General features: G+C 38.6%; 1 protein-coding gene across 4 annotated transcripts in view; it reads right to left on the bottom strand.

The window, feature by feature from the left end:
• Nucleotides 1-17,104, bottom strand: part of FAIM (Fas apoptotic inhibitory molecule) — a 51,299-nt gene extending 34,195 nt beyond the window's left edge. Inside the window, exons 1-3 of one of the 4 annotated variants that reach the window (XM_023736017.1) lie at nucleotides 16,874-17,104; nucleotides 6,264-6,396; nucleotides 5,695-5,923 (exon numbers count right to left, since the gene is read on the bottom strand). In XM_023736017.1, coding sequence (XP_023591785.1) covers nucleotides 5,695-5,923; nucleotides 6,264-6,374 — 340 coding nt within the window. In that variant the 5' untranslated portion in view covers nucleotides 6,375-6,396; nucleotides 16,874-17,104. Of the gene's footprint in view, nucleotides 1-5,694; nucleotides 5,924-6,263; nucleotides 6,397-7,351; nucleotides 8,583-16,873 lie in introns of those variants that run through there. The other 3 variants (XM_023736018.1, XM_004381442.3, XM_023736016.1) reach the window with 3 other exon arrangements.
• Between the last annotated feature and the right edge of the window lie 572 nt (nucleotides 17,105-17,676).

Genomic DNA, 17,676 nt, shown 5'->3' with positions numbered 1-17,676 from the left:
GGAAAATATTAGCCCAAGAGACAGAAAGGGCCACATAAACCAGAGACTCCATCAGCCTGAGACCAGAAGAACTAGACGGTGCCCGGCTACCACCAATGAGTACCCCAACAGGGAACCCAGCGGAGTCCCTCACGGAGCAGGAGAAAAGTAGAGTGCAGAACTCAAATTCTAGTAAAAAGACCAGATTTAATGGTCTGATGAGACTAGAGGGACACCGGAAGACATGGCCCCTGGGCTCTCTGTTAGCCCAAAACTAAAATCATTCCCGAAGCCAACTCTTCAGACAAAGATTAGACTGGATTATGGGACATAAAATGATACTTGTGAAGAGTGTGCTTCTTAGCTGAAGCAGATACATGAGACTAAATGGGCAGCTCCTGTCCAGAGACGAGATGAGAAGGCAGAGAGGGTCAAGAGCTGGCTGAATGGACACAGGAAATCCTGGGTGGAAAGGAGGAGTGTGCTATCATAGTACAGGGAGAGCTACTAGGGTCACATAACAATGTGTGTATAAATTTTTGTATCAGAAACTAACTTGTACTGTAAACTTGCACTTAAAGCACAATAAAAAAAGATAAAATCCACAAGATATTGCAACACCTCAACAACAAAAAGACAATCAAATTAAAAAATAGGCAAAGGATATGAACACAGGCGGCTGACAGAAACATGAGGAAATGCTCGTGATCATTAGCCATTCGAGAAACACAAATCGAAACTACAATGAGATACCTATCTCACCCTGACAATGCTGGCACTAAACCAAAAAACACAAAATAACAAATGCTGGAGAGGTTGTGGGGAGACTGAAACTCTTATGCACTGCTGGTGTTAATGCAAAATGGTACAACCGCTTTGGAAAACGATATGGTGCTTCCTTAAAAAGCATGAAACAGAAATATTATATGATCCAGCAATCCCCCTCCTAGGAATATACCCAAGAGAAATAAGAGGCACCACACAGACAGACATATGCACATCCATGTTCACTGCAGCACTATTCACAATAGCAAAAAGATGGAAACAACCTGAATGCCCATCAACAGATAAATGGATAAACAAATTACGGTACATACACACAATGGAATACTATAAAATGATAAAGAACAATCATGAATCTGTGAAACATCCCACAACATGAATGAATCTGGAGGGCATCATGCTGAGCGAAATAAGTCAGTCACAAAAGGACAAATATTGCATGAGACCACTATCATAAGAACTGAAGAAAAGGCTTACACACACAGGAAAAAAAGCATCCTTTGATGGTTATGAGGGTGGGGAGGGAGGGGAAGGGAAATCACTAACTGGATAGTAGACAAGGGTCAACTTCCCTGAAGGGACGGACAACACACAATACAGGGAAAGTCAGCACAAGTGGACCAAAGCAAAAGCAAAGTAGTTCCCTAGACACATCCAAACACTTTGAAGGACAGAACAGCTAGGATGGGGCCTGGGGACCATAGATTCCGGGGACAGTTCGGTCAATCGGCATAACATAGTTTATAAAGAAATGTTCTTCATCCTACTTTGGTAAGTAGCGTCTGGGGTCTTAAAAGGTTGCAAGCAGCCATGTAAGACACATCTGTTGGTCCCATCCCACTCGAAGCAAAGAAGAATGAAGAAAACCAAAGACACAAGGAAAATACTAGCCCAAAGGACTAAAGGATCAAATTAACTGGAGACTCCACCAGCCTGAGACTAGAAAAATTAGATAGTGCCTGACTAGCACCGACAGGGAACACAACAGAGAGTCCCAAACAGAGCAAGAGAAAAATGTAGAACAGAATTCAAATTCACATAAAAAGGCCAGACTTAATGGCCTGACAAGACTGGAGGAACTCCCAAAACTATGGCCCCCGGACGCTCTGTTGACCCAGAACTGAAACCATTCCCAAAGCCCACTTTTCAGACAAAGTTTAGACATGCCTATAAAACAAAAAATAATACATGTGAGGAACGTGCTTCTTAGTTCAATCAAATATACGAGACCAAATGGGCAGCTCCTGTCCAAAAGGGATGAGAAGGCAGGAAGGGACAGGAACTAGATGAATGGACACAGGGAACCCAGGGTGGAAAGGGGGAGCGTGCTGTCACATTGTGGGGATTGCAACCAATGTCACAAAACAATATGTGTGTAAATTTTTGAATGAGAAATTAACTTGAGCTGTAAACTTTCACCTAAAGCAGAATTAAAAAAAAAAAAAAAGAAAGAAAGAAATGCCGAGCGTGTTCTTCCCTTTTGGTTTTCTAATTCCAGCTCTTTGCACATTTTAATATAATACTATAATTCGTCTTTTCAATTCACCCTTTGAAATCTTCTGTTTGGCTCTTTTACTTCATCATTTCTTCCATTTGCTTTAACTGCTCTACATTAAAGAGCAAGTTTCAGAGTCTCTTCTGACATCCATTTTGTTCTTTTCTTTCTATCCTGTCTTTTTAATGACCTTTTGCTTTCTTCATGTATGATGTCCTTGATGTCATCCCATAGCTCGTCTGGTCTTCAGTCATAAGTGTTTAATGAGTCAACTCTATTCTTGAGATGGTCTCCAAATTCAGGTGGGATATACTCAAGGTTGTATTTTGGTTCTTGTGGACTTGTTTTAATTTTTTTCAGCTTCAACTTAAATTTGCATATGAGCAATTGATGGTCTGTTCCACAGTCAGCCCCGACCTTGTTCTGGCTGATGATATTGAACTTCTCCATTGTCTCTTTCGACAGATGTAGTTGATATGATTCCCATGTTTTCCATCCATGTGTATAGTCGCTGTTTATGTTATTGAAAAAAGATATTTGCAATGTAGAAGTCATCAGTCTTAAAAAATTCTATCATGTGATCTCCAGCATTGTTTCTATCACCAAGGCCGTATTTTCCAACTACAGATCCTTCGTTTCTAACTTTTGCATTCCACTCACCAGTAATTATCTATGCATCTTGATTGCATGTTTTGACGGTAATATTTTATGCCAGAAGAGAGTGGAATAACATATCTAAGATACTTTAAGGAAATAAAATGTAAGCCGAGAATCTAACATCTAGACAAACTGACTTTCATGTATAAAAGACACAGAGAAATGTTATTAATATGTAAGAACTTCCTGAGTGCTTCCTGAGGAATTTAATAGAGAACAAGTGTCACACAACCAAAATGATCAGAGGAAAGGAATAACAATGTATTGGGATAAATAAATAAGTATTTATTTGTAAAACTAAATATGTGTTGGAAGGAAAAGTATATAATATATAATCGCTATTTACCCTGACAATGTACATAGAGTACAACTGAAGAAAGATATGTAAAAAGAAGTTTTAAGTTGTTTATGGTAATCATATTAGTGGTGGTAGTACTGGTGCTGTTAACTTAGACTAGTATGCACATAATGGGGCATAATGCAAGTGAATAATTATACGATATTCTAACTGAATCATCTTCTGTATCCTTGAGAACAAGGATTCTCAGTGTGAAAGAAAGGAGATACAGATGTTAGATGAGATTAAGTACAAACTTTGTATTCTGAATTTAAATTATAAGTATAAATATGAACTCACATTTAATCTAAAAAAAGTCTCTTTCCCTTTATTATCTATCTATCTATCAGTGTGCATATAATTTCTTTGTTTATCACTAAAAACCTACAAACAGTGAATGGGCATCTTAGCACATGCTCAGACTATGCTCTTGAAATATCATTTTCCTCAAATAGAAACCTTCTTGGAGATGGCTGATTCTAGGTCATCCGAGCAGAAAATGTTCAAAATGAGCTTGGAGTATCTTGTCATATTAGATAGTAAGGAAGCTATCAAAGTCTATCGAGGGTGTGTCGAAAGGACTCAGGAGCCAACCTATAGAGTTCCCCTTCCCCACTGGCCAAAGATGGGACAATCTGAATATCATCATTAAGGATAATAACTGCCATGTATTGAAATACATCGAATTATTTAAATCCATGAGTTAATAATAATTACAAAACAAACAAAAAACCTAAATGATCACCTTTAGAGGAGGATAAAGACTCAATTCAATATTTGAAAACTGGTAAATTAAAGGAAAAAAATCAAGCACTTATCCTGCATTTCTTATATAAATATACCACTGTGTAATCAAATTCTAGATGACAGGAAATTTCTCAGGGTAGAAGTATTCCAGTTAATGAATAATGAATGACAGAATCAGAATATCACCATTTGGCAACCCCTAGTAAATGACTGGAGCCCTGGTGGTGCAGTGGTTTAAGCGTCTGACTGCTATCAAAAGGTTGGCAGTTCAAATCCACCAATCGTTCCTTGGAAACCCTGTGGGGCAGTTCTACTCTGTCCTACAGGGCTGCTATGAGTCACAATCAACTCAACAGCAATGGGGTTTTTTTTTTTTAGTGAATGACTGGAATAATTAAAGCAGCCCTGCTGGCACAGTAGTTACATGCTCAGCTGCTAACCGAAAGATTGGCAGTTCGAACCCATCAGCAGCTCTGAGAGAGGAAGGACCTGGTGATCAGTTCCTGTGAAGAGTACAGCCTAGGAAACCCTACGGGGCAGTCCTACTTTGTCCTATAGGGTTACTATGAGTTGGAATCAGCTTGACAGTACATAACAACAACAGTGAATGACTGTATCTAGGCACCAGGCATCAATCGTTGCCAACATCAAATGAACAGAGACAAACACCATGTGCCTCCTGATATAACAACCTATAAAGTGGTCTTGCCAAAACAAAACAAGTCTCAAGCTGATCAATTCTTCAGAGTCAACTACCAATTTATGGGAAATATAGAAGACAGAGGAACATCACAGGGATATAATCAGTAAAATTCAGATCATAGGAAACTCTTCAAGACAAATAACCCAGTTTCTTCAATAAATAAACTATACAGGAGTTGTTTTTGTTTTAACTATGTGCATTCATTACTTGTTAAACAGTTTTCATTTAAAAAAAAAAAGATATTTGCTAGCATCCAACTAGACAGTGGACTATTTAAAGTCACTGACCAGATCTCTTCATCTATGTATCTCAGTGCCTGGTACACTAACCAGCATACAGTAGGTACTCAGTAAATATTATCTAAATAAATGGTTCAAGGAATTGAGATGATCTAAACAGTAATGACTTAGCAACATTAAAAGTAGGAAATACTAGGAGTAACCAGAAAAGAAAAAAAGGCAGTAACTAGTAAACATCTGTCTTGCAAATTTTGTAGGCCCAATAGAAATTGAAAACAATGGCGATTTGTAACAGCAGAACTTCAGATCTGCTCAATGGCTTAGTACTTTTTTTTTTTTCAATCTACCTTATCAAGAGTTTGACTTTGACAATTTTGATCTGATGTAGTCCTAAACCTACTGCTACCTAGAGAAAAAATTCCCTTTTACTGATGAATCTTAAATTTTTAACTGTCTTTAAGATATGCTTATAAAGAGAAATACCAAATAGTAACAAATGTTTACACCAATATTTCTTTTTTGTAAACCTAAGATTATCATCCTCAAATCCATCACAATAAAACCTGGCTCGCAGATACTTTATATATTAAATAGTGAGTTAAATGAATATTTCATTTACACAGGGCACATCAGAAATACACATCACTCACACTTGCTTTCCTATTCAAAGCTCCCATAAAAGGTCTGGATAGTGAGAGGAACCAAAACAGTCATCACAAAATAAATTAATCCTGCAGAAACATCATTAACTTACCCAACACAACTCTAAAGTCCTCATCATCCAAGTGTAATACCCAAGTATTGGTAGTTTTTGATCTGTTCTCCATATACTTCTTGAGACTTTTCCCATTAATTTCCAAGGTGTACTCATAAGCAAAACCACTGACAGCATCTATGTTTATGGTTGCTTTTGTCTTTGCAGCTCCAACACAGAAGGTTTCCTTGCCTACTAATTTGAACATCCACTCTTTTCTTATCTCTTCCTAAGTAATAAAATATAAATTTGAAAACAAATGAAAGAAATTTTAAAATTTAGTTTTAGAAATATAATTAAAGTGACCAAATGGCACAGCTATTTATATGAAATTTTATTAATTCATGATGTCAAGGTTTTAGAAAATAAAGACTTTTACATTTAAATACTTGAAGTTATAGTCTATGAATTCTATAACTATTACTAGTTGGCTCTGTACTGCAGAATAATACAGGCCAAAAACAAAGATAAGGATTATAAGAGAAAAGCCCTGAATTCACATAAGAAGATGAACAAAATTAGGCTTGTCTCTGCACCATATTTTACAAAGTAGCATATTTTTTTCATACCTTTCCATCTACATATACCACACGTTTGCCTGATGTGGTCCCATGTTCAAATTCAATCTTGTGGACTCCGTCACTTAAAGCAACATCCCAAACGGCTACGAGGTCTGTCATTTTTTCTAGGCTATAAGGAGAGCTAAGGGAATAAAACAAAGTAATTATAACGTGCCAAAACAGTAAGATAATAACTAATTAATCCTTCCGAGGCAAAAATATCAAATTTTTAAATACCCCTAAAATTATAAAATATCAAAATGATGTCCAAGAAATCCTATTCACAATACCTGAACATGTAACTATTTTACCCTTATTCACCCTTCAAGACACAAACTACTACCTATGCACACAGTCTGATAATTCCACACAAAGTCACCTTAATATTAATAGGATTAAGAATCTATCAGTTTATCCTTAACAGTATTCCAGGCTAGGCTACAGAGTAGTGCCTGGAAAGGTCAGTAAAAATTCTCTACAGCCCCACCTCCCCCATCCCATTTAAAAAGCTCGTGATTTGACGTTTTTTCTTTTTCAGATCTGATCACTCCAAAACAAGAACTGTCCAAACCTTCCATAAACTAATGACTAAGGGTTTGTTTTGACCAAAAAGAATGAGAAAAAGAGCAGTCATGGGAAAACATGTCCTCCTACAATAGAGATAAAAATGATACAAAGAAATGTTATGAAAAACAGTAATTCTTGGTACTACCACAGGAAAGCTTGTAAAAAAAAAATTAAAGAATTCTGGTTTGTCAAAAATTTCTGGCACAATTTAAACATGTTTTTTTTATATTATTCTAAGATGTAGATTTTTAGCTTTGAGAGAACTAATATTCATTACAGTAACAGTTATCATAGCTAACAGTTATTAAGTGCTTACTGTGTGCTAGTTACTGTTCTGAGAGGTTCATATTCACCATGAGACAGATGCTATCATTATCCCTGTTTTTTAGATGAGGAAACTGAGGCTCAGAGAGGCTAAGGGCATGTAATGTGGCAGAGATGGGATTTAAACCTAAGACTTGGGGCTCCACAGCCTGTTTTCCCAACCACACATCCTACTCTTCATTCACTCCAATCTCCTCTACACATACGTTCTAAATCAGAGATAGTAAATGGATTTCATCATTCTGAAGTAGTTGCCAGGAACTCTGCACTGAGAAGGATTTAGAGACTTCATGTCCAGGTCCTGTGGAAAGGATGCCATGATTAAGTGATAGCCACCACCATGCCAAATATTAAATACTAGATTATTTAATATCTGGTAACACTAGACAAATTAAATTACTACCCTTGTTCCAAGTCATAGGAAAAACAGAACTAAGCCTTATACAATTTTAAAACATGTGTCCCAATCAGAATAGCCTGGATAAATCGTTTTCCTGAATGATTATAACAATCTTAGAAGTTTCAAAGGCTAGTGTTATTGCAATGCAAGACATTTACCTTTCATAATCTTCAAAGACAGGACTGTCATCTCCAGATGCCATGGTTGGCAAAACAGCCTCTAATCCAATTAGCAGCCAGGAAAGAAAAAAGCAGAATTGCAGCAAAGAAAGATTGAGAGCAACAAAGATGACATCTACAAAAGGTTTTTCTAACTTTGCAATTCAGCTCTTAAATTGCGTGCAGTTTCTGATGAAACATCTTTTACATACAAAAGAATTACAACACTGAATTTTTAGGGAAAAGTCAAATCATTTTTTTTTCTGATATGGATTTATGATTTTTTTAAAGTACCTAGAGTTTATTTCAAGTATTACAGCACACTGGAGCTGCAAGAGACCTGAGAGCTCCTCTGGGTCCCATACTTCTTAAACTGAGACACAAGTAGCCCCAAAGGCATGAAGCAGTGGGTCAGGGAATACTTAAAACTCCAGGATAAACATGATCCATCTTCTGGGAGCATCAATGTTACATGGTGGTAACCAATTTAAAATGCAATCTTTATATTAAATTTTAGAAGGCTATACGATGGTGGAATATAATTTTTTAAATCTTTTTTCTTTTTTGATAACTTCAAAGCCGGTTTGCTTCCAACAAGTCTGATAAGCACAGCCCAGCTCAACCTAGTTAATTCTACTAGTGCCAATAAGGAATCCACAAGTTATAAGGCTTGCTCAGGGTCATTAGCAGGGCCCAGGCCAGAACTGGAGCTCAGTACTCATGTTCAATTAACTAAACAGTAACTGGGCTGCAGTGCTAATTAAGTTTTACTAAAATCAGAAGAGTGTACATACTCACATGCGTAAGGAAACCCTCCACATTTGAAGATTTGGGATTAGCAGTTGTAACCCTACTAATCTACAATAGGTTCAACTATTTTTTGCTCCCCACATCTGCCCTAGTCCAGCCCTCTCCTTAATAAGTGCCTTCTCCCTACAAATGACCAAGAGGGCTCTCTCCTTGTTAAAAATGGGAGATTGCCAAATTTCTTTGGCTGGAAATAGTCAGCAGCCACAAGCTGATAAAAAGATGTTAAAGAGAAATTAGAAGCCATATAAGCAATCCAAAATGCAAAGAAAAACTAATAGTTTTAGAAAGAAAACTAGGTAAAGATTCAAAACACTTTATACCTAAAATAAATCCCTCTTTTTTTTTAATTTCAGCAGTACAAATACATGGATTTCTCTAGTCTTAAGAAGCCATACAATATCTCTTATGAAAGTGGAAGGTATCCTGTAACCATAAAAAAAAAATACATAGCAATAGAGTAAGCAAGACAGCATAATATAAACATTGATAAGACATCCTTTGAAAAATCAAAGTGGATCTCAGGATGTCATTCAAATTTTGCTCTATAACTATTAGACTCTAGAAAGTTCAGTCATGCAGCATTCAAACATAAAAACAGTTATAAGGAACTTCAAATATTACTAAATTACACTAAGATAAGGCATGGTACCATCTTAATTATAATAACTTTCATATAACCAAAAAAACCAAACCCATTGCCATCCAGTTGATTCCGACTCATAGCCACCCTAAAGGACAGAGTAGAACTGCCCCAGAGGGTTACCAAGGAGCAGCTGGTGGATTCGAACTGCTGACCTTTTGGTTATCAGCCAAGTTCTTAACCACTGCACCACCAGGGCTCCAACTTTCATACAGAAGTATAAATTAATGGATTTTGCAGCTATTTCTTCTCATTTTGAGTCATGCCACTTCAGCAAATGACGGTCCCAAAAGCCTGACTCCATCCACATCATTAAGGTCAACTCTACTTTGAGGAGGTAGCTCTTCCCCAGTTGTATTTTGAGGGCCTTCCAATCTGAGGGGCTCGTCTTCTAGCACCATATCAGACAATGTTCTGCTGCTACTCATAAGGTTTTCACCAGCCAATTTTTTCAGAAGTAGACTGCCAGGTCCTTCTTCCTACTCTGTCTTAGTCTGGAAGCTCAGCTGAAACCTGTCTATCAGGGGTGGCCCTGCTGGTATTTGAAATACCGGTGGCAAAGATTCCAGTATCACCACAACACGCAAGCCACCACAGTATGACAAACTGAGAGGCACGACTTAAAATGAGAAGAAACAGCTGCAAATATCCATTAATAATCAGAATGTGGAATGTTCGAAGAATAGGAAAATTGGAAGTTGTCAAAAATGAAATGGAACACATCGATACCTTAGGAATTAGTGAGCTGAAATGGACTGGTATTGGCCATTTTGAATCAGACAATCATATGGTCTACTATGCCGGGAATGACAAATTGAAGAGGAATAGCGTCACGTTCCTTGTTAAAAAGAACATTTCAAGATCTATCCTGAAGTACAACGTTGTCAATGATAGGATAACATTCATACGCCCACAAGGAATTCCAGTTAATATGACTATTATTCAAATTTATGCACCGACCACTAAGGCCAAAGATGAAGAAGTTGAAAATTTTTACAAACTTCTGCAGTCTGAAATTGATCAAACATGCAATCAAGATGCATTGATAATTACTGACAATTGGAATGCGAAAGTTGGAAACAAAGAGGAAGAACCGGTAGTTGGAAACTATGGCCTTGGACATAGAAACGATTGCATGACAGAATTTTGCAAAAGTAATAACTTCTTCATTGCAAATACCTTTTTTCAACATCATAAAACACAACACCATTTCACTCATCTATGCCAAAAAATCTGGAAGACAGCTACCTGGCCAACCAACTGGAAGAGATCCATATTTGTGCCCATTCCGAAGAAAAGTGATCCAACAGAATGCAGAAATTTTTAAATAATATCATTAATATCACACCCAAGTAAAATTTCGCTAAAGATCATTCAAAAGCGACTGCAGCAGTACATGGACAGAACTGCCAGAAATTCAAGCCAGATTCAGAAAAGGATGTGGAACAAGGGTATCATTGTTGATGGATCCTGGCTGAAAGCAGAGAATATCAGAAAGATGTTTCACTGACTATGCAAAGGCATTCAACTGTGTGGATCATAACAAAATATGAATAACATTGGGAAGAATGAGAATTCCAGAACACTTACTTGTGCTTATGAGAAACCTGTACTTAGACCAAGAGGCAGTCCTTGAACAGAACAAGGGGATATTACATGGTTTAGAGTCAAGAAAGGTGTGCATCAGAGTCGTATCGTTTCACCATACTTAATCTGTATGCTGAGCGAATAATCTGAGAAACTGGACTGTATGAAGAAGAACATGGCATCAGGATTGGAGGAAGACTCATTAACAACCGTAATATGCAGATGATGCAACCTTGCTTGCTGAAAGTGCAGAGGACTTGAAACACTGATGAAGATTAAAGATCACAGCCTTCAGTATGGATTACACCTCAACATAAAGAAAACAAAAATCCTTACAACTGGACAATAAGCAACATCATGATAAACGGAGAAAAGACTGAAGTTGTCAAGGATTTCATTTTACTTGGATCCACAATCAACACCCATGGAAGCAGCCGTCAAGAAATCAAACAACACGTTGCCTTGGGCAAATCTGCAAAAGATCTCTTTAAAGTGTTAAAAAGCAAAGATGTCACTTAAAGGACTAAGGTGCACCTGACCCAACCTATGGTGTTTTCAACTGCCTCATATGCATGTGAAAACTGGACAATGAATAAGCAAGATCAAAGAATTGATGCCTTTGAATTATGGTATTGGCGAAGAATATCGAATATACCATGGACTGCCAGAAGAACGAACAAATCTGTCTTGGAAGAAGCACAGCCAGAATGCTCATTAGAAGCAAGGGTGGCAAGACTTGTCTCACATACTTTGGACATGTTATCAGCAGGGACCAATCCCTAGAGAAGGACATCATGCTTGGGAAAGTAGAGGGTCAGCAAAAAAGAGGAAGACCTTCAACAAGATGGATTGACACAATCATACTGAAAGGGAAGATCAAGATGACATTTTTAAAAAAGTTTTCTCTAAACTATCAACGTTCATTCATACATTCAACAATTATTTATGGAGTATCTAAAAAAACAGTAACTTTTTATCCTCCAATAATGGATAATGTACATCATAGTTTTGAAAGAGCTATATACAATGGTCAAAGTAAAGGCTGAAGCAATTATCTGGCAAATTTGAAGCAATCCAATTCTTGGTGTGTATCAAAATTGATGTTTCTTCCTAAACACATATTCACAAATCAATATGAAATTATAGTACCATTTTTGCTTATGTTTTTCTGTAAACCCAATTAAATAAGAAAAAAAGTTGCTTTAATATAGTTAGTAGTGTTTTAATTTTTCTTGTCTAAGTTATGCATTTTTCTAAGCAAAAGACTAAAAAATTTTAATAATTATTCCGGGGAAACTTAATAGCATATTTGGCTTGTAAAAGGCTGGAATGCTTAAAGTTTTTTTCAAATTTTATAAATTTTTAAAGGTAGATATTGGCTAATAAAAGCACTTTCTATGCAAGGTTCAAAGTGAGCAATATCTTATAACCACCACAAACAAAATATCAAAGAGCTGTACAATTTTCATCATGGAGGCGAGCCCTATGAGATCACCTAGTCTAGTTTCTCTTCCTCTTTATGGGGAAATAGAGTAAAGAGACACACCTCCAAATGTTAATCTCCCACCGGTATGGTCAACGGTGGGCTCTTACTATCCACTTCTCTAACAAGGCTGTGGAGGGGCCCAATAATGCATCTGGAGTAAAGAAAAATTTTCACATGATCCCACCATAAATGGTATTCCTCATTAACAAATCCCATATAATGTTTAGAAAAAAAATACCCAAAATTAACTCTGCCTCTTGTTTTGGGCTTCTCTCTTATCCCAGAAGTTTCACTGTTTAGTAATCTCTGTTGTTTTAGGAGAACATTTCATTTCAAACTTTATATATGCCCTCTAAAAATCTCAGCACTTGAAAAATTAACTGGGGGTTCTTAGATACGACACTGAAAGCACAAGCAACAAAAGACAAATAAACTGAGCTTTATCAAAATTAAAAACTTTTGGGCATCAAAGGATTTTATTAAGAACATGAAGAGACAACCTAAGAAATGGTAGAAAATATTTGGTAACCATATATCTGATGAGGTTTTAATATTCAGAATATACAAAGAACTCCTACAACTTAACAACTAGAGAACAAACAACACAATTAAAGAATGGTAAAGAATGGGCAAAGTACTTAAACAGACATTTCCCCAAAGAAGGAATTCAAATAGTCAATAAGCACATGAAAAGATGCTCAACATCATTAGTCATTAGGGAAATGCCCATCAAAACCACAATGAGATACTACTTCACAGGCACTAGGATGGGTATTATCAGAAAAATGGACAATAACAAGTATTGCGGAGGATGCGGAGAAACTGACCCCTCATTCATTGCTGGTCGGAATATAAAATGGTATAGTCACTGTGGAAAAGTCTGGCAGTTACTCAAAAAGTTAAACACAGAATTACCATAATACCCAGCAATTTCATTCCTAGGTATATACCTGTCTTAGTTATCTAGTGCTGCTATAACAGAAATACCACAAGTGGATGGTTTTAACAAAGAGTTTATTTCCTTACAGTAAAGTAGGCTAAAAATCCAAATTCAGGGTGTCAGTTCCAGGGGAAGGCTTTCTCTCTCTCGGCCTTCTCATCAGTGTTCCCCCAGACTAGGAGCTTCTCGGCGCAGGAACCCCAGTCCAAAGGACACGCTCTGCTCCCGGCACTGCTTTCTTGATAGTATGAGGTCCCCCATTCTCTGCCTGCTTCCCTTTCCTTTTATCTCTTGTAAGGTAAAAGGTGCTACAGGCCACACCCTAGGGAAACTCCCTTTACGGTGGATCAGGGATGTGACCTGGGTAAGGGCAGTGTTATAATCCCACCCTAATCCTCTTTAACATAAAATTACAATCACAAAATGGAGGCCAACCACACAATTCTGGGAATCATGGCCCAGCCAAATTGATACACACTTTTTTGGGGGGACATGATTGAAACCATGACAATACCCAAAAGAACTGTAAGCAGGAACACAAACAGACACTCATACACCAATGTTCACTGTAACATTATTCACAATAACCAAAAGGTGGAAACAACTCAAGCGTCCATCAATAGATAAATAAAATGTCGTATGGCCATACAGTGGAATATTATATACCCATAAATAGAAATAAAAGTAGATGATATAACATGGATGAACCTTAAAAACTTCTGCTGAGTGAAATAAGTCAGACACAAAAGGACAAATACTGTGTGATTACACTTATATGAAATATCTAGAATAGGCAAACAAATAGAGACAAGAATTCATTATTAGTAGTACCAAGGGGCTGCAAGGAGGGCAAGTGGGGAGTTATGGCTTAAGAGGTATGGAGTTCCTGTGGAGGGTGATGAAAAACATTTAGAAATGGACAGTTGTGATGGCTGTACGACATGGTGAATGTAATTAACGTCACCGAATTATACACTTAAAATAGCAAATGTTGTATGTATTTTACAATTAAATCTGTAAAAATTAATTGGAATTGCTTCTCTGGCTCAAAAGCAGGGGAGGACATGCAGGACACACTCTTAATAGCCATAAATGCAAGTGATTAACAGACTGATATCTGTTTTTTTGCCCATTCCTATCAATACACATAAAATATGCCCACTGGTGAGTCTTTTAGTGAACTTAAAAAAACAAACAAACTTAGATTTAGGCTAAAGGTCTGAAACAAAGTAAATATAATATGAAGAACTATTCTAAAACCTCAACAGTCTAAAGCACAGAAATTGATATTTAGTTACACAAACTTTAAAATACTTTAGGCCATCCACTGATTTTTCATTTAAGAGTATCCTCAGAAAAAAGCCAGCTTACTTCCTCTATAGGGACTTCTACGGATAGTCTATAAAACTAACATGATCCTGAGCAAAACGTAATGCATTTATTCACAAATAGTTACTAAATGCCTATTAAGTAACCTGAAAGCACTCCAAAGTCAACTACATGTTTAGAAAATTCTCTATGGTTTTATATGATTTGCAGCAGCTATGCTCTATTCATTTACTCATGGGGAGGTTTACCTCCACAACAAAAGTTTTCTTATGATAAATGTTCAGCCTTCAGCTTTCCCATTCAACATTTATTTCAGCCCAATATTAAGACACTGTACTGACAGGTGCAATTTGAAGAAAAAGCTTCTGTCCTTAAAAAAATTATATCATTTTAGTTAGTGTTCAGTCAATATAAAGAACCAGGTGCCCTGACTATGGTGTTTCTTGGAATGTGATTACACCTATAACAGAGATGACTGTATCTCTCCTTGTTCCTGATTTCTACTTTACTAATTCATCATTTGAATAATGAGAAATATCTGTCACACATAGATCTCTAAGTTACAAACCTGATTTAATAAGCACAGGCCATCTTCTAAATTCATCCAGCATACCAACAGTTATGGAACACTTATGTGTAAGGCATTGAAACTGGGCACTGAGCTCAGAGGGTAACAAGGTGCTCAGGCTCTGGAGAGACCAACAAATGATTACAGCACAGCACTAGGAGTGCCCTGATAAAGGGAAACAGTACAGGGCAGAAGGGGCTCACAGGGGTAGGTTCTAGTCCAGCCAAATGAACAAGAAGGTCACGAAAGTTTTGGTTTAAACGTGAGAGAAATGAACAATCCACTGTCATTTGTTAACTCTTATACATACATTTAATTTTCAGGATTATGTGACAAAACTGGAAAATAATACATACAAAAAAAATCCCTCTATTTTAGCACAGAGATTTTAAAATGTAAATAAGAGGTCGAAAAAACAAATTTCATTATTTTCACTGAAAGGGAAGATGTCACTTAAAACTTTTTACATGTCTTCAGAGAAAGTTTTGGTATCTAGTGATTTACCCATCAGCACAATCTTTTAAAATATCTTCCCTAGCAACCTAACACGATGCATGAAACAGCATTTTGGAGCACGACTTCAAATTTAAAACATTTCCACTGTTGATTTAACTACCCCAGCCTGAATTCTGCCTTGAGTTGGGGTTAATTGTACTGGGGGTGCAGTGGTGCGTTCAAGCTAAACCTAAGTCAGTACTGTTTTTTTTTTAAAGGAGAAGTAATTACTGAGATGCTCAAGAGTTGCCTTTTCAGCAACAGCTCCAGGTTAGGCCGGCCATAAGGCAAGTCACTCGTCCAACAAACAGGTGCTGCTGACATTGTATGCCTGGCCCTTAGCAAAGCACTGGGCCCTAGGAAAGTCGGTCAAGTAGCTCCTTGGGCCATATTCCCAAATGCTACTGGAGAAGCAGATACGTGAATAACTTTCCTGAGGGCCATAAGACTCACGGATTCATTCCACACAAATAATCATGCTCGAAAACGCAGACGGAACGATACTCAACAAACTGCTTTTTCTAATAGCTAAAAACTGAAAACCATCTGTATGTTCACCAACACGAAATCTATTAAGTAAATTACAGTCCAGTTACCCAACAAAACAAACGTCCGTTCCGTGCCAGGCGCCAGGGACGGATGTGGTCAACTCGGCACACACGAACGCACAGCCTTGTGCAGCAAGTAAAAAGGATGTAGAAGAACATTTAAAGCCGTGGGTAAATATGCGTGATGTACATCGTCAAGGGAAAGAAGCCAAGTTACAACACTTCACGATCCAGGTTCTACAGAAGTAAACCCTGCTCATGCTTACAGGGAAAAATGGACTTGAAGGAAATACACCTAAATGTTAACTGGAGTTGTTCGGGGAGCAGGGATTAGGCTGATTTGCTTTCTTCCTTATGCTTTTTCTGTTATATTTTTTTGACAGCGACAAATTATTTTATAGTCTGAATAAAAGGCCGGAGGCGCGGGGCCTTGCTGGGTAGGGACGCCCACGCGCTCGCCCTCAGCTGGCTACCGGCCCCGCCACGCCTACACTTCTGTCCGCGGGAAGTCGGAAGCTGAGAGCCGCCCTAAACCTCCGCCTGGCCGACGGAAACGTTCAGAACACACCCCGCGCAGCCCGCGCCTCACCCCGCAGGGTCACACGGTCCGCACAAACACCGCCGGCCACCACCCGCGCCGCTGCGGGTCCGAAAGCCCCGAGGACGCCTGGGGCTGCGCGCAGGGGCTTATGGGGTCCGGGGCGGGGGCGCCCGGGCTGTGGTGGGTCGGCCAGGCCTGCCGTGGCCCGCCCCGTCGCTGGTCTCACCTGAGCGCCGCAGGCTGCGAGAGGCCTTGCGGAGCTCCGCGCTAAGCACTGGGTTGGTTCCGATCAGGCCACGTGGGCTGCGCGTCCTTGCTCCCTTCACTAAGAACCAGGCGCAGCCGGCGCGGACGCTCAGTGCTCGGCAGGCACGAGTCTCAAACGCGCCGTTATCGTGCTTCAGGTCCCCTGGGGCACCCGGCGTTGGCCGCCACCTTCTCCCCTCAGGACCGACCCAACCCCCACCCACTGCCTCCACCAGCGACTTCACCTTCTCCGCACAGGCTGTTCTCAGCCCACACCCAAAACATGACCCGGTCCCTCACTGCATCCCGTCATGCAATTGTTGTAGCGGAAAAACATCACAAAGTTTAGTAAAGTAAAATGAAGGTTTTATTTGGCATATATTCAAAAGGACAAAAGTGGGAAGGGGACAAGCATACTGCCCGAGCTAGGATGTCTGCCCAAATCCAAGGAAGGTTACAGAAGCATCAGTATATATCAACATCACAACATGGGTAGAATCACTGAAAGCATCACCTTTTCACTGCTTGGCTAGAAACTGTAATCTTACATGTTGAATCATCTTTCTTAACAATCATTGGTACGGGTTTCAGTTGCGAAAGTCAGGAGGGTCTTCATTGGTCCAACAAATTTCCGTTCACTAAATGTTAATAGAAAAAGACAAAAGGTGAGAAGTCCGTCGGGTTAGGTTTGATTGTCTTTTTGTGAAAACTTCCTTAAGATAATTTCTGAGATTGTCCCATCTATTGTCTTATCTGAGGGCCCAGTTGATGTGTCTTTGTGAG

The sequence above is a fragment of the Trichechus manatus genome, unplaced genomic scaffold (genome assembly GCF_000243295.1).
Source record: "Trichechus manatus latirostris isolate Lorelei unplaced genomic scaffold, TriManLat1.0 scaffold00084, whole genome shotgun sequence".
Taxonomy (NCBI): domain Eukaryota; kingdom Metazoa; phylum Chordata; class Mammalia; order Sirenia; family Trichechidae; genus Trichechus; species Trichechus manatus.
The sequence above is the reverse complement of the archived record's forward strand: the minus strand, read 5'-3'. Positions and strand labels throughout refer to the sequence as shown.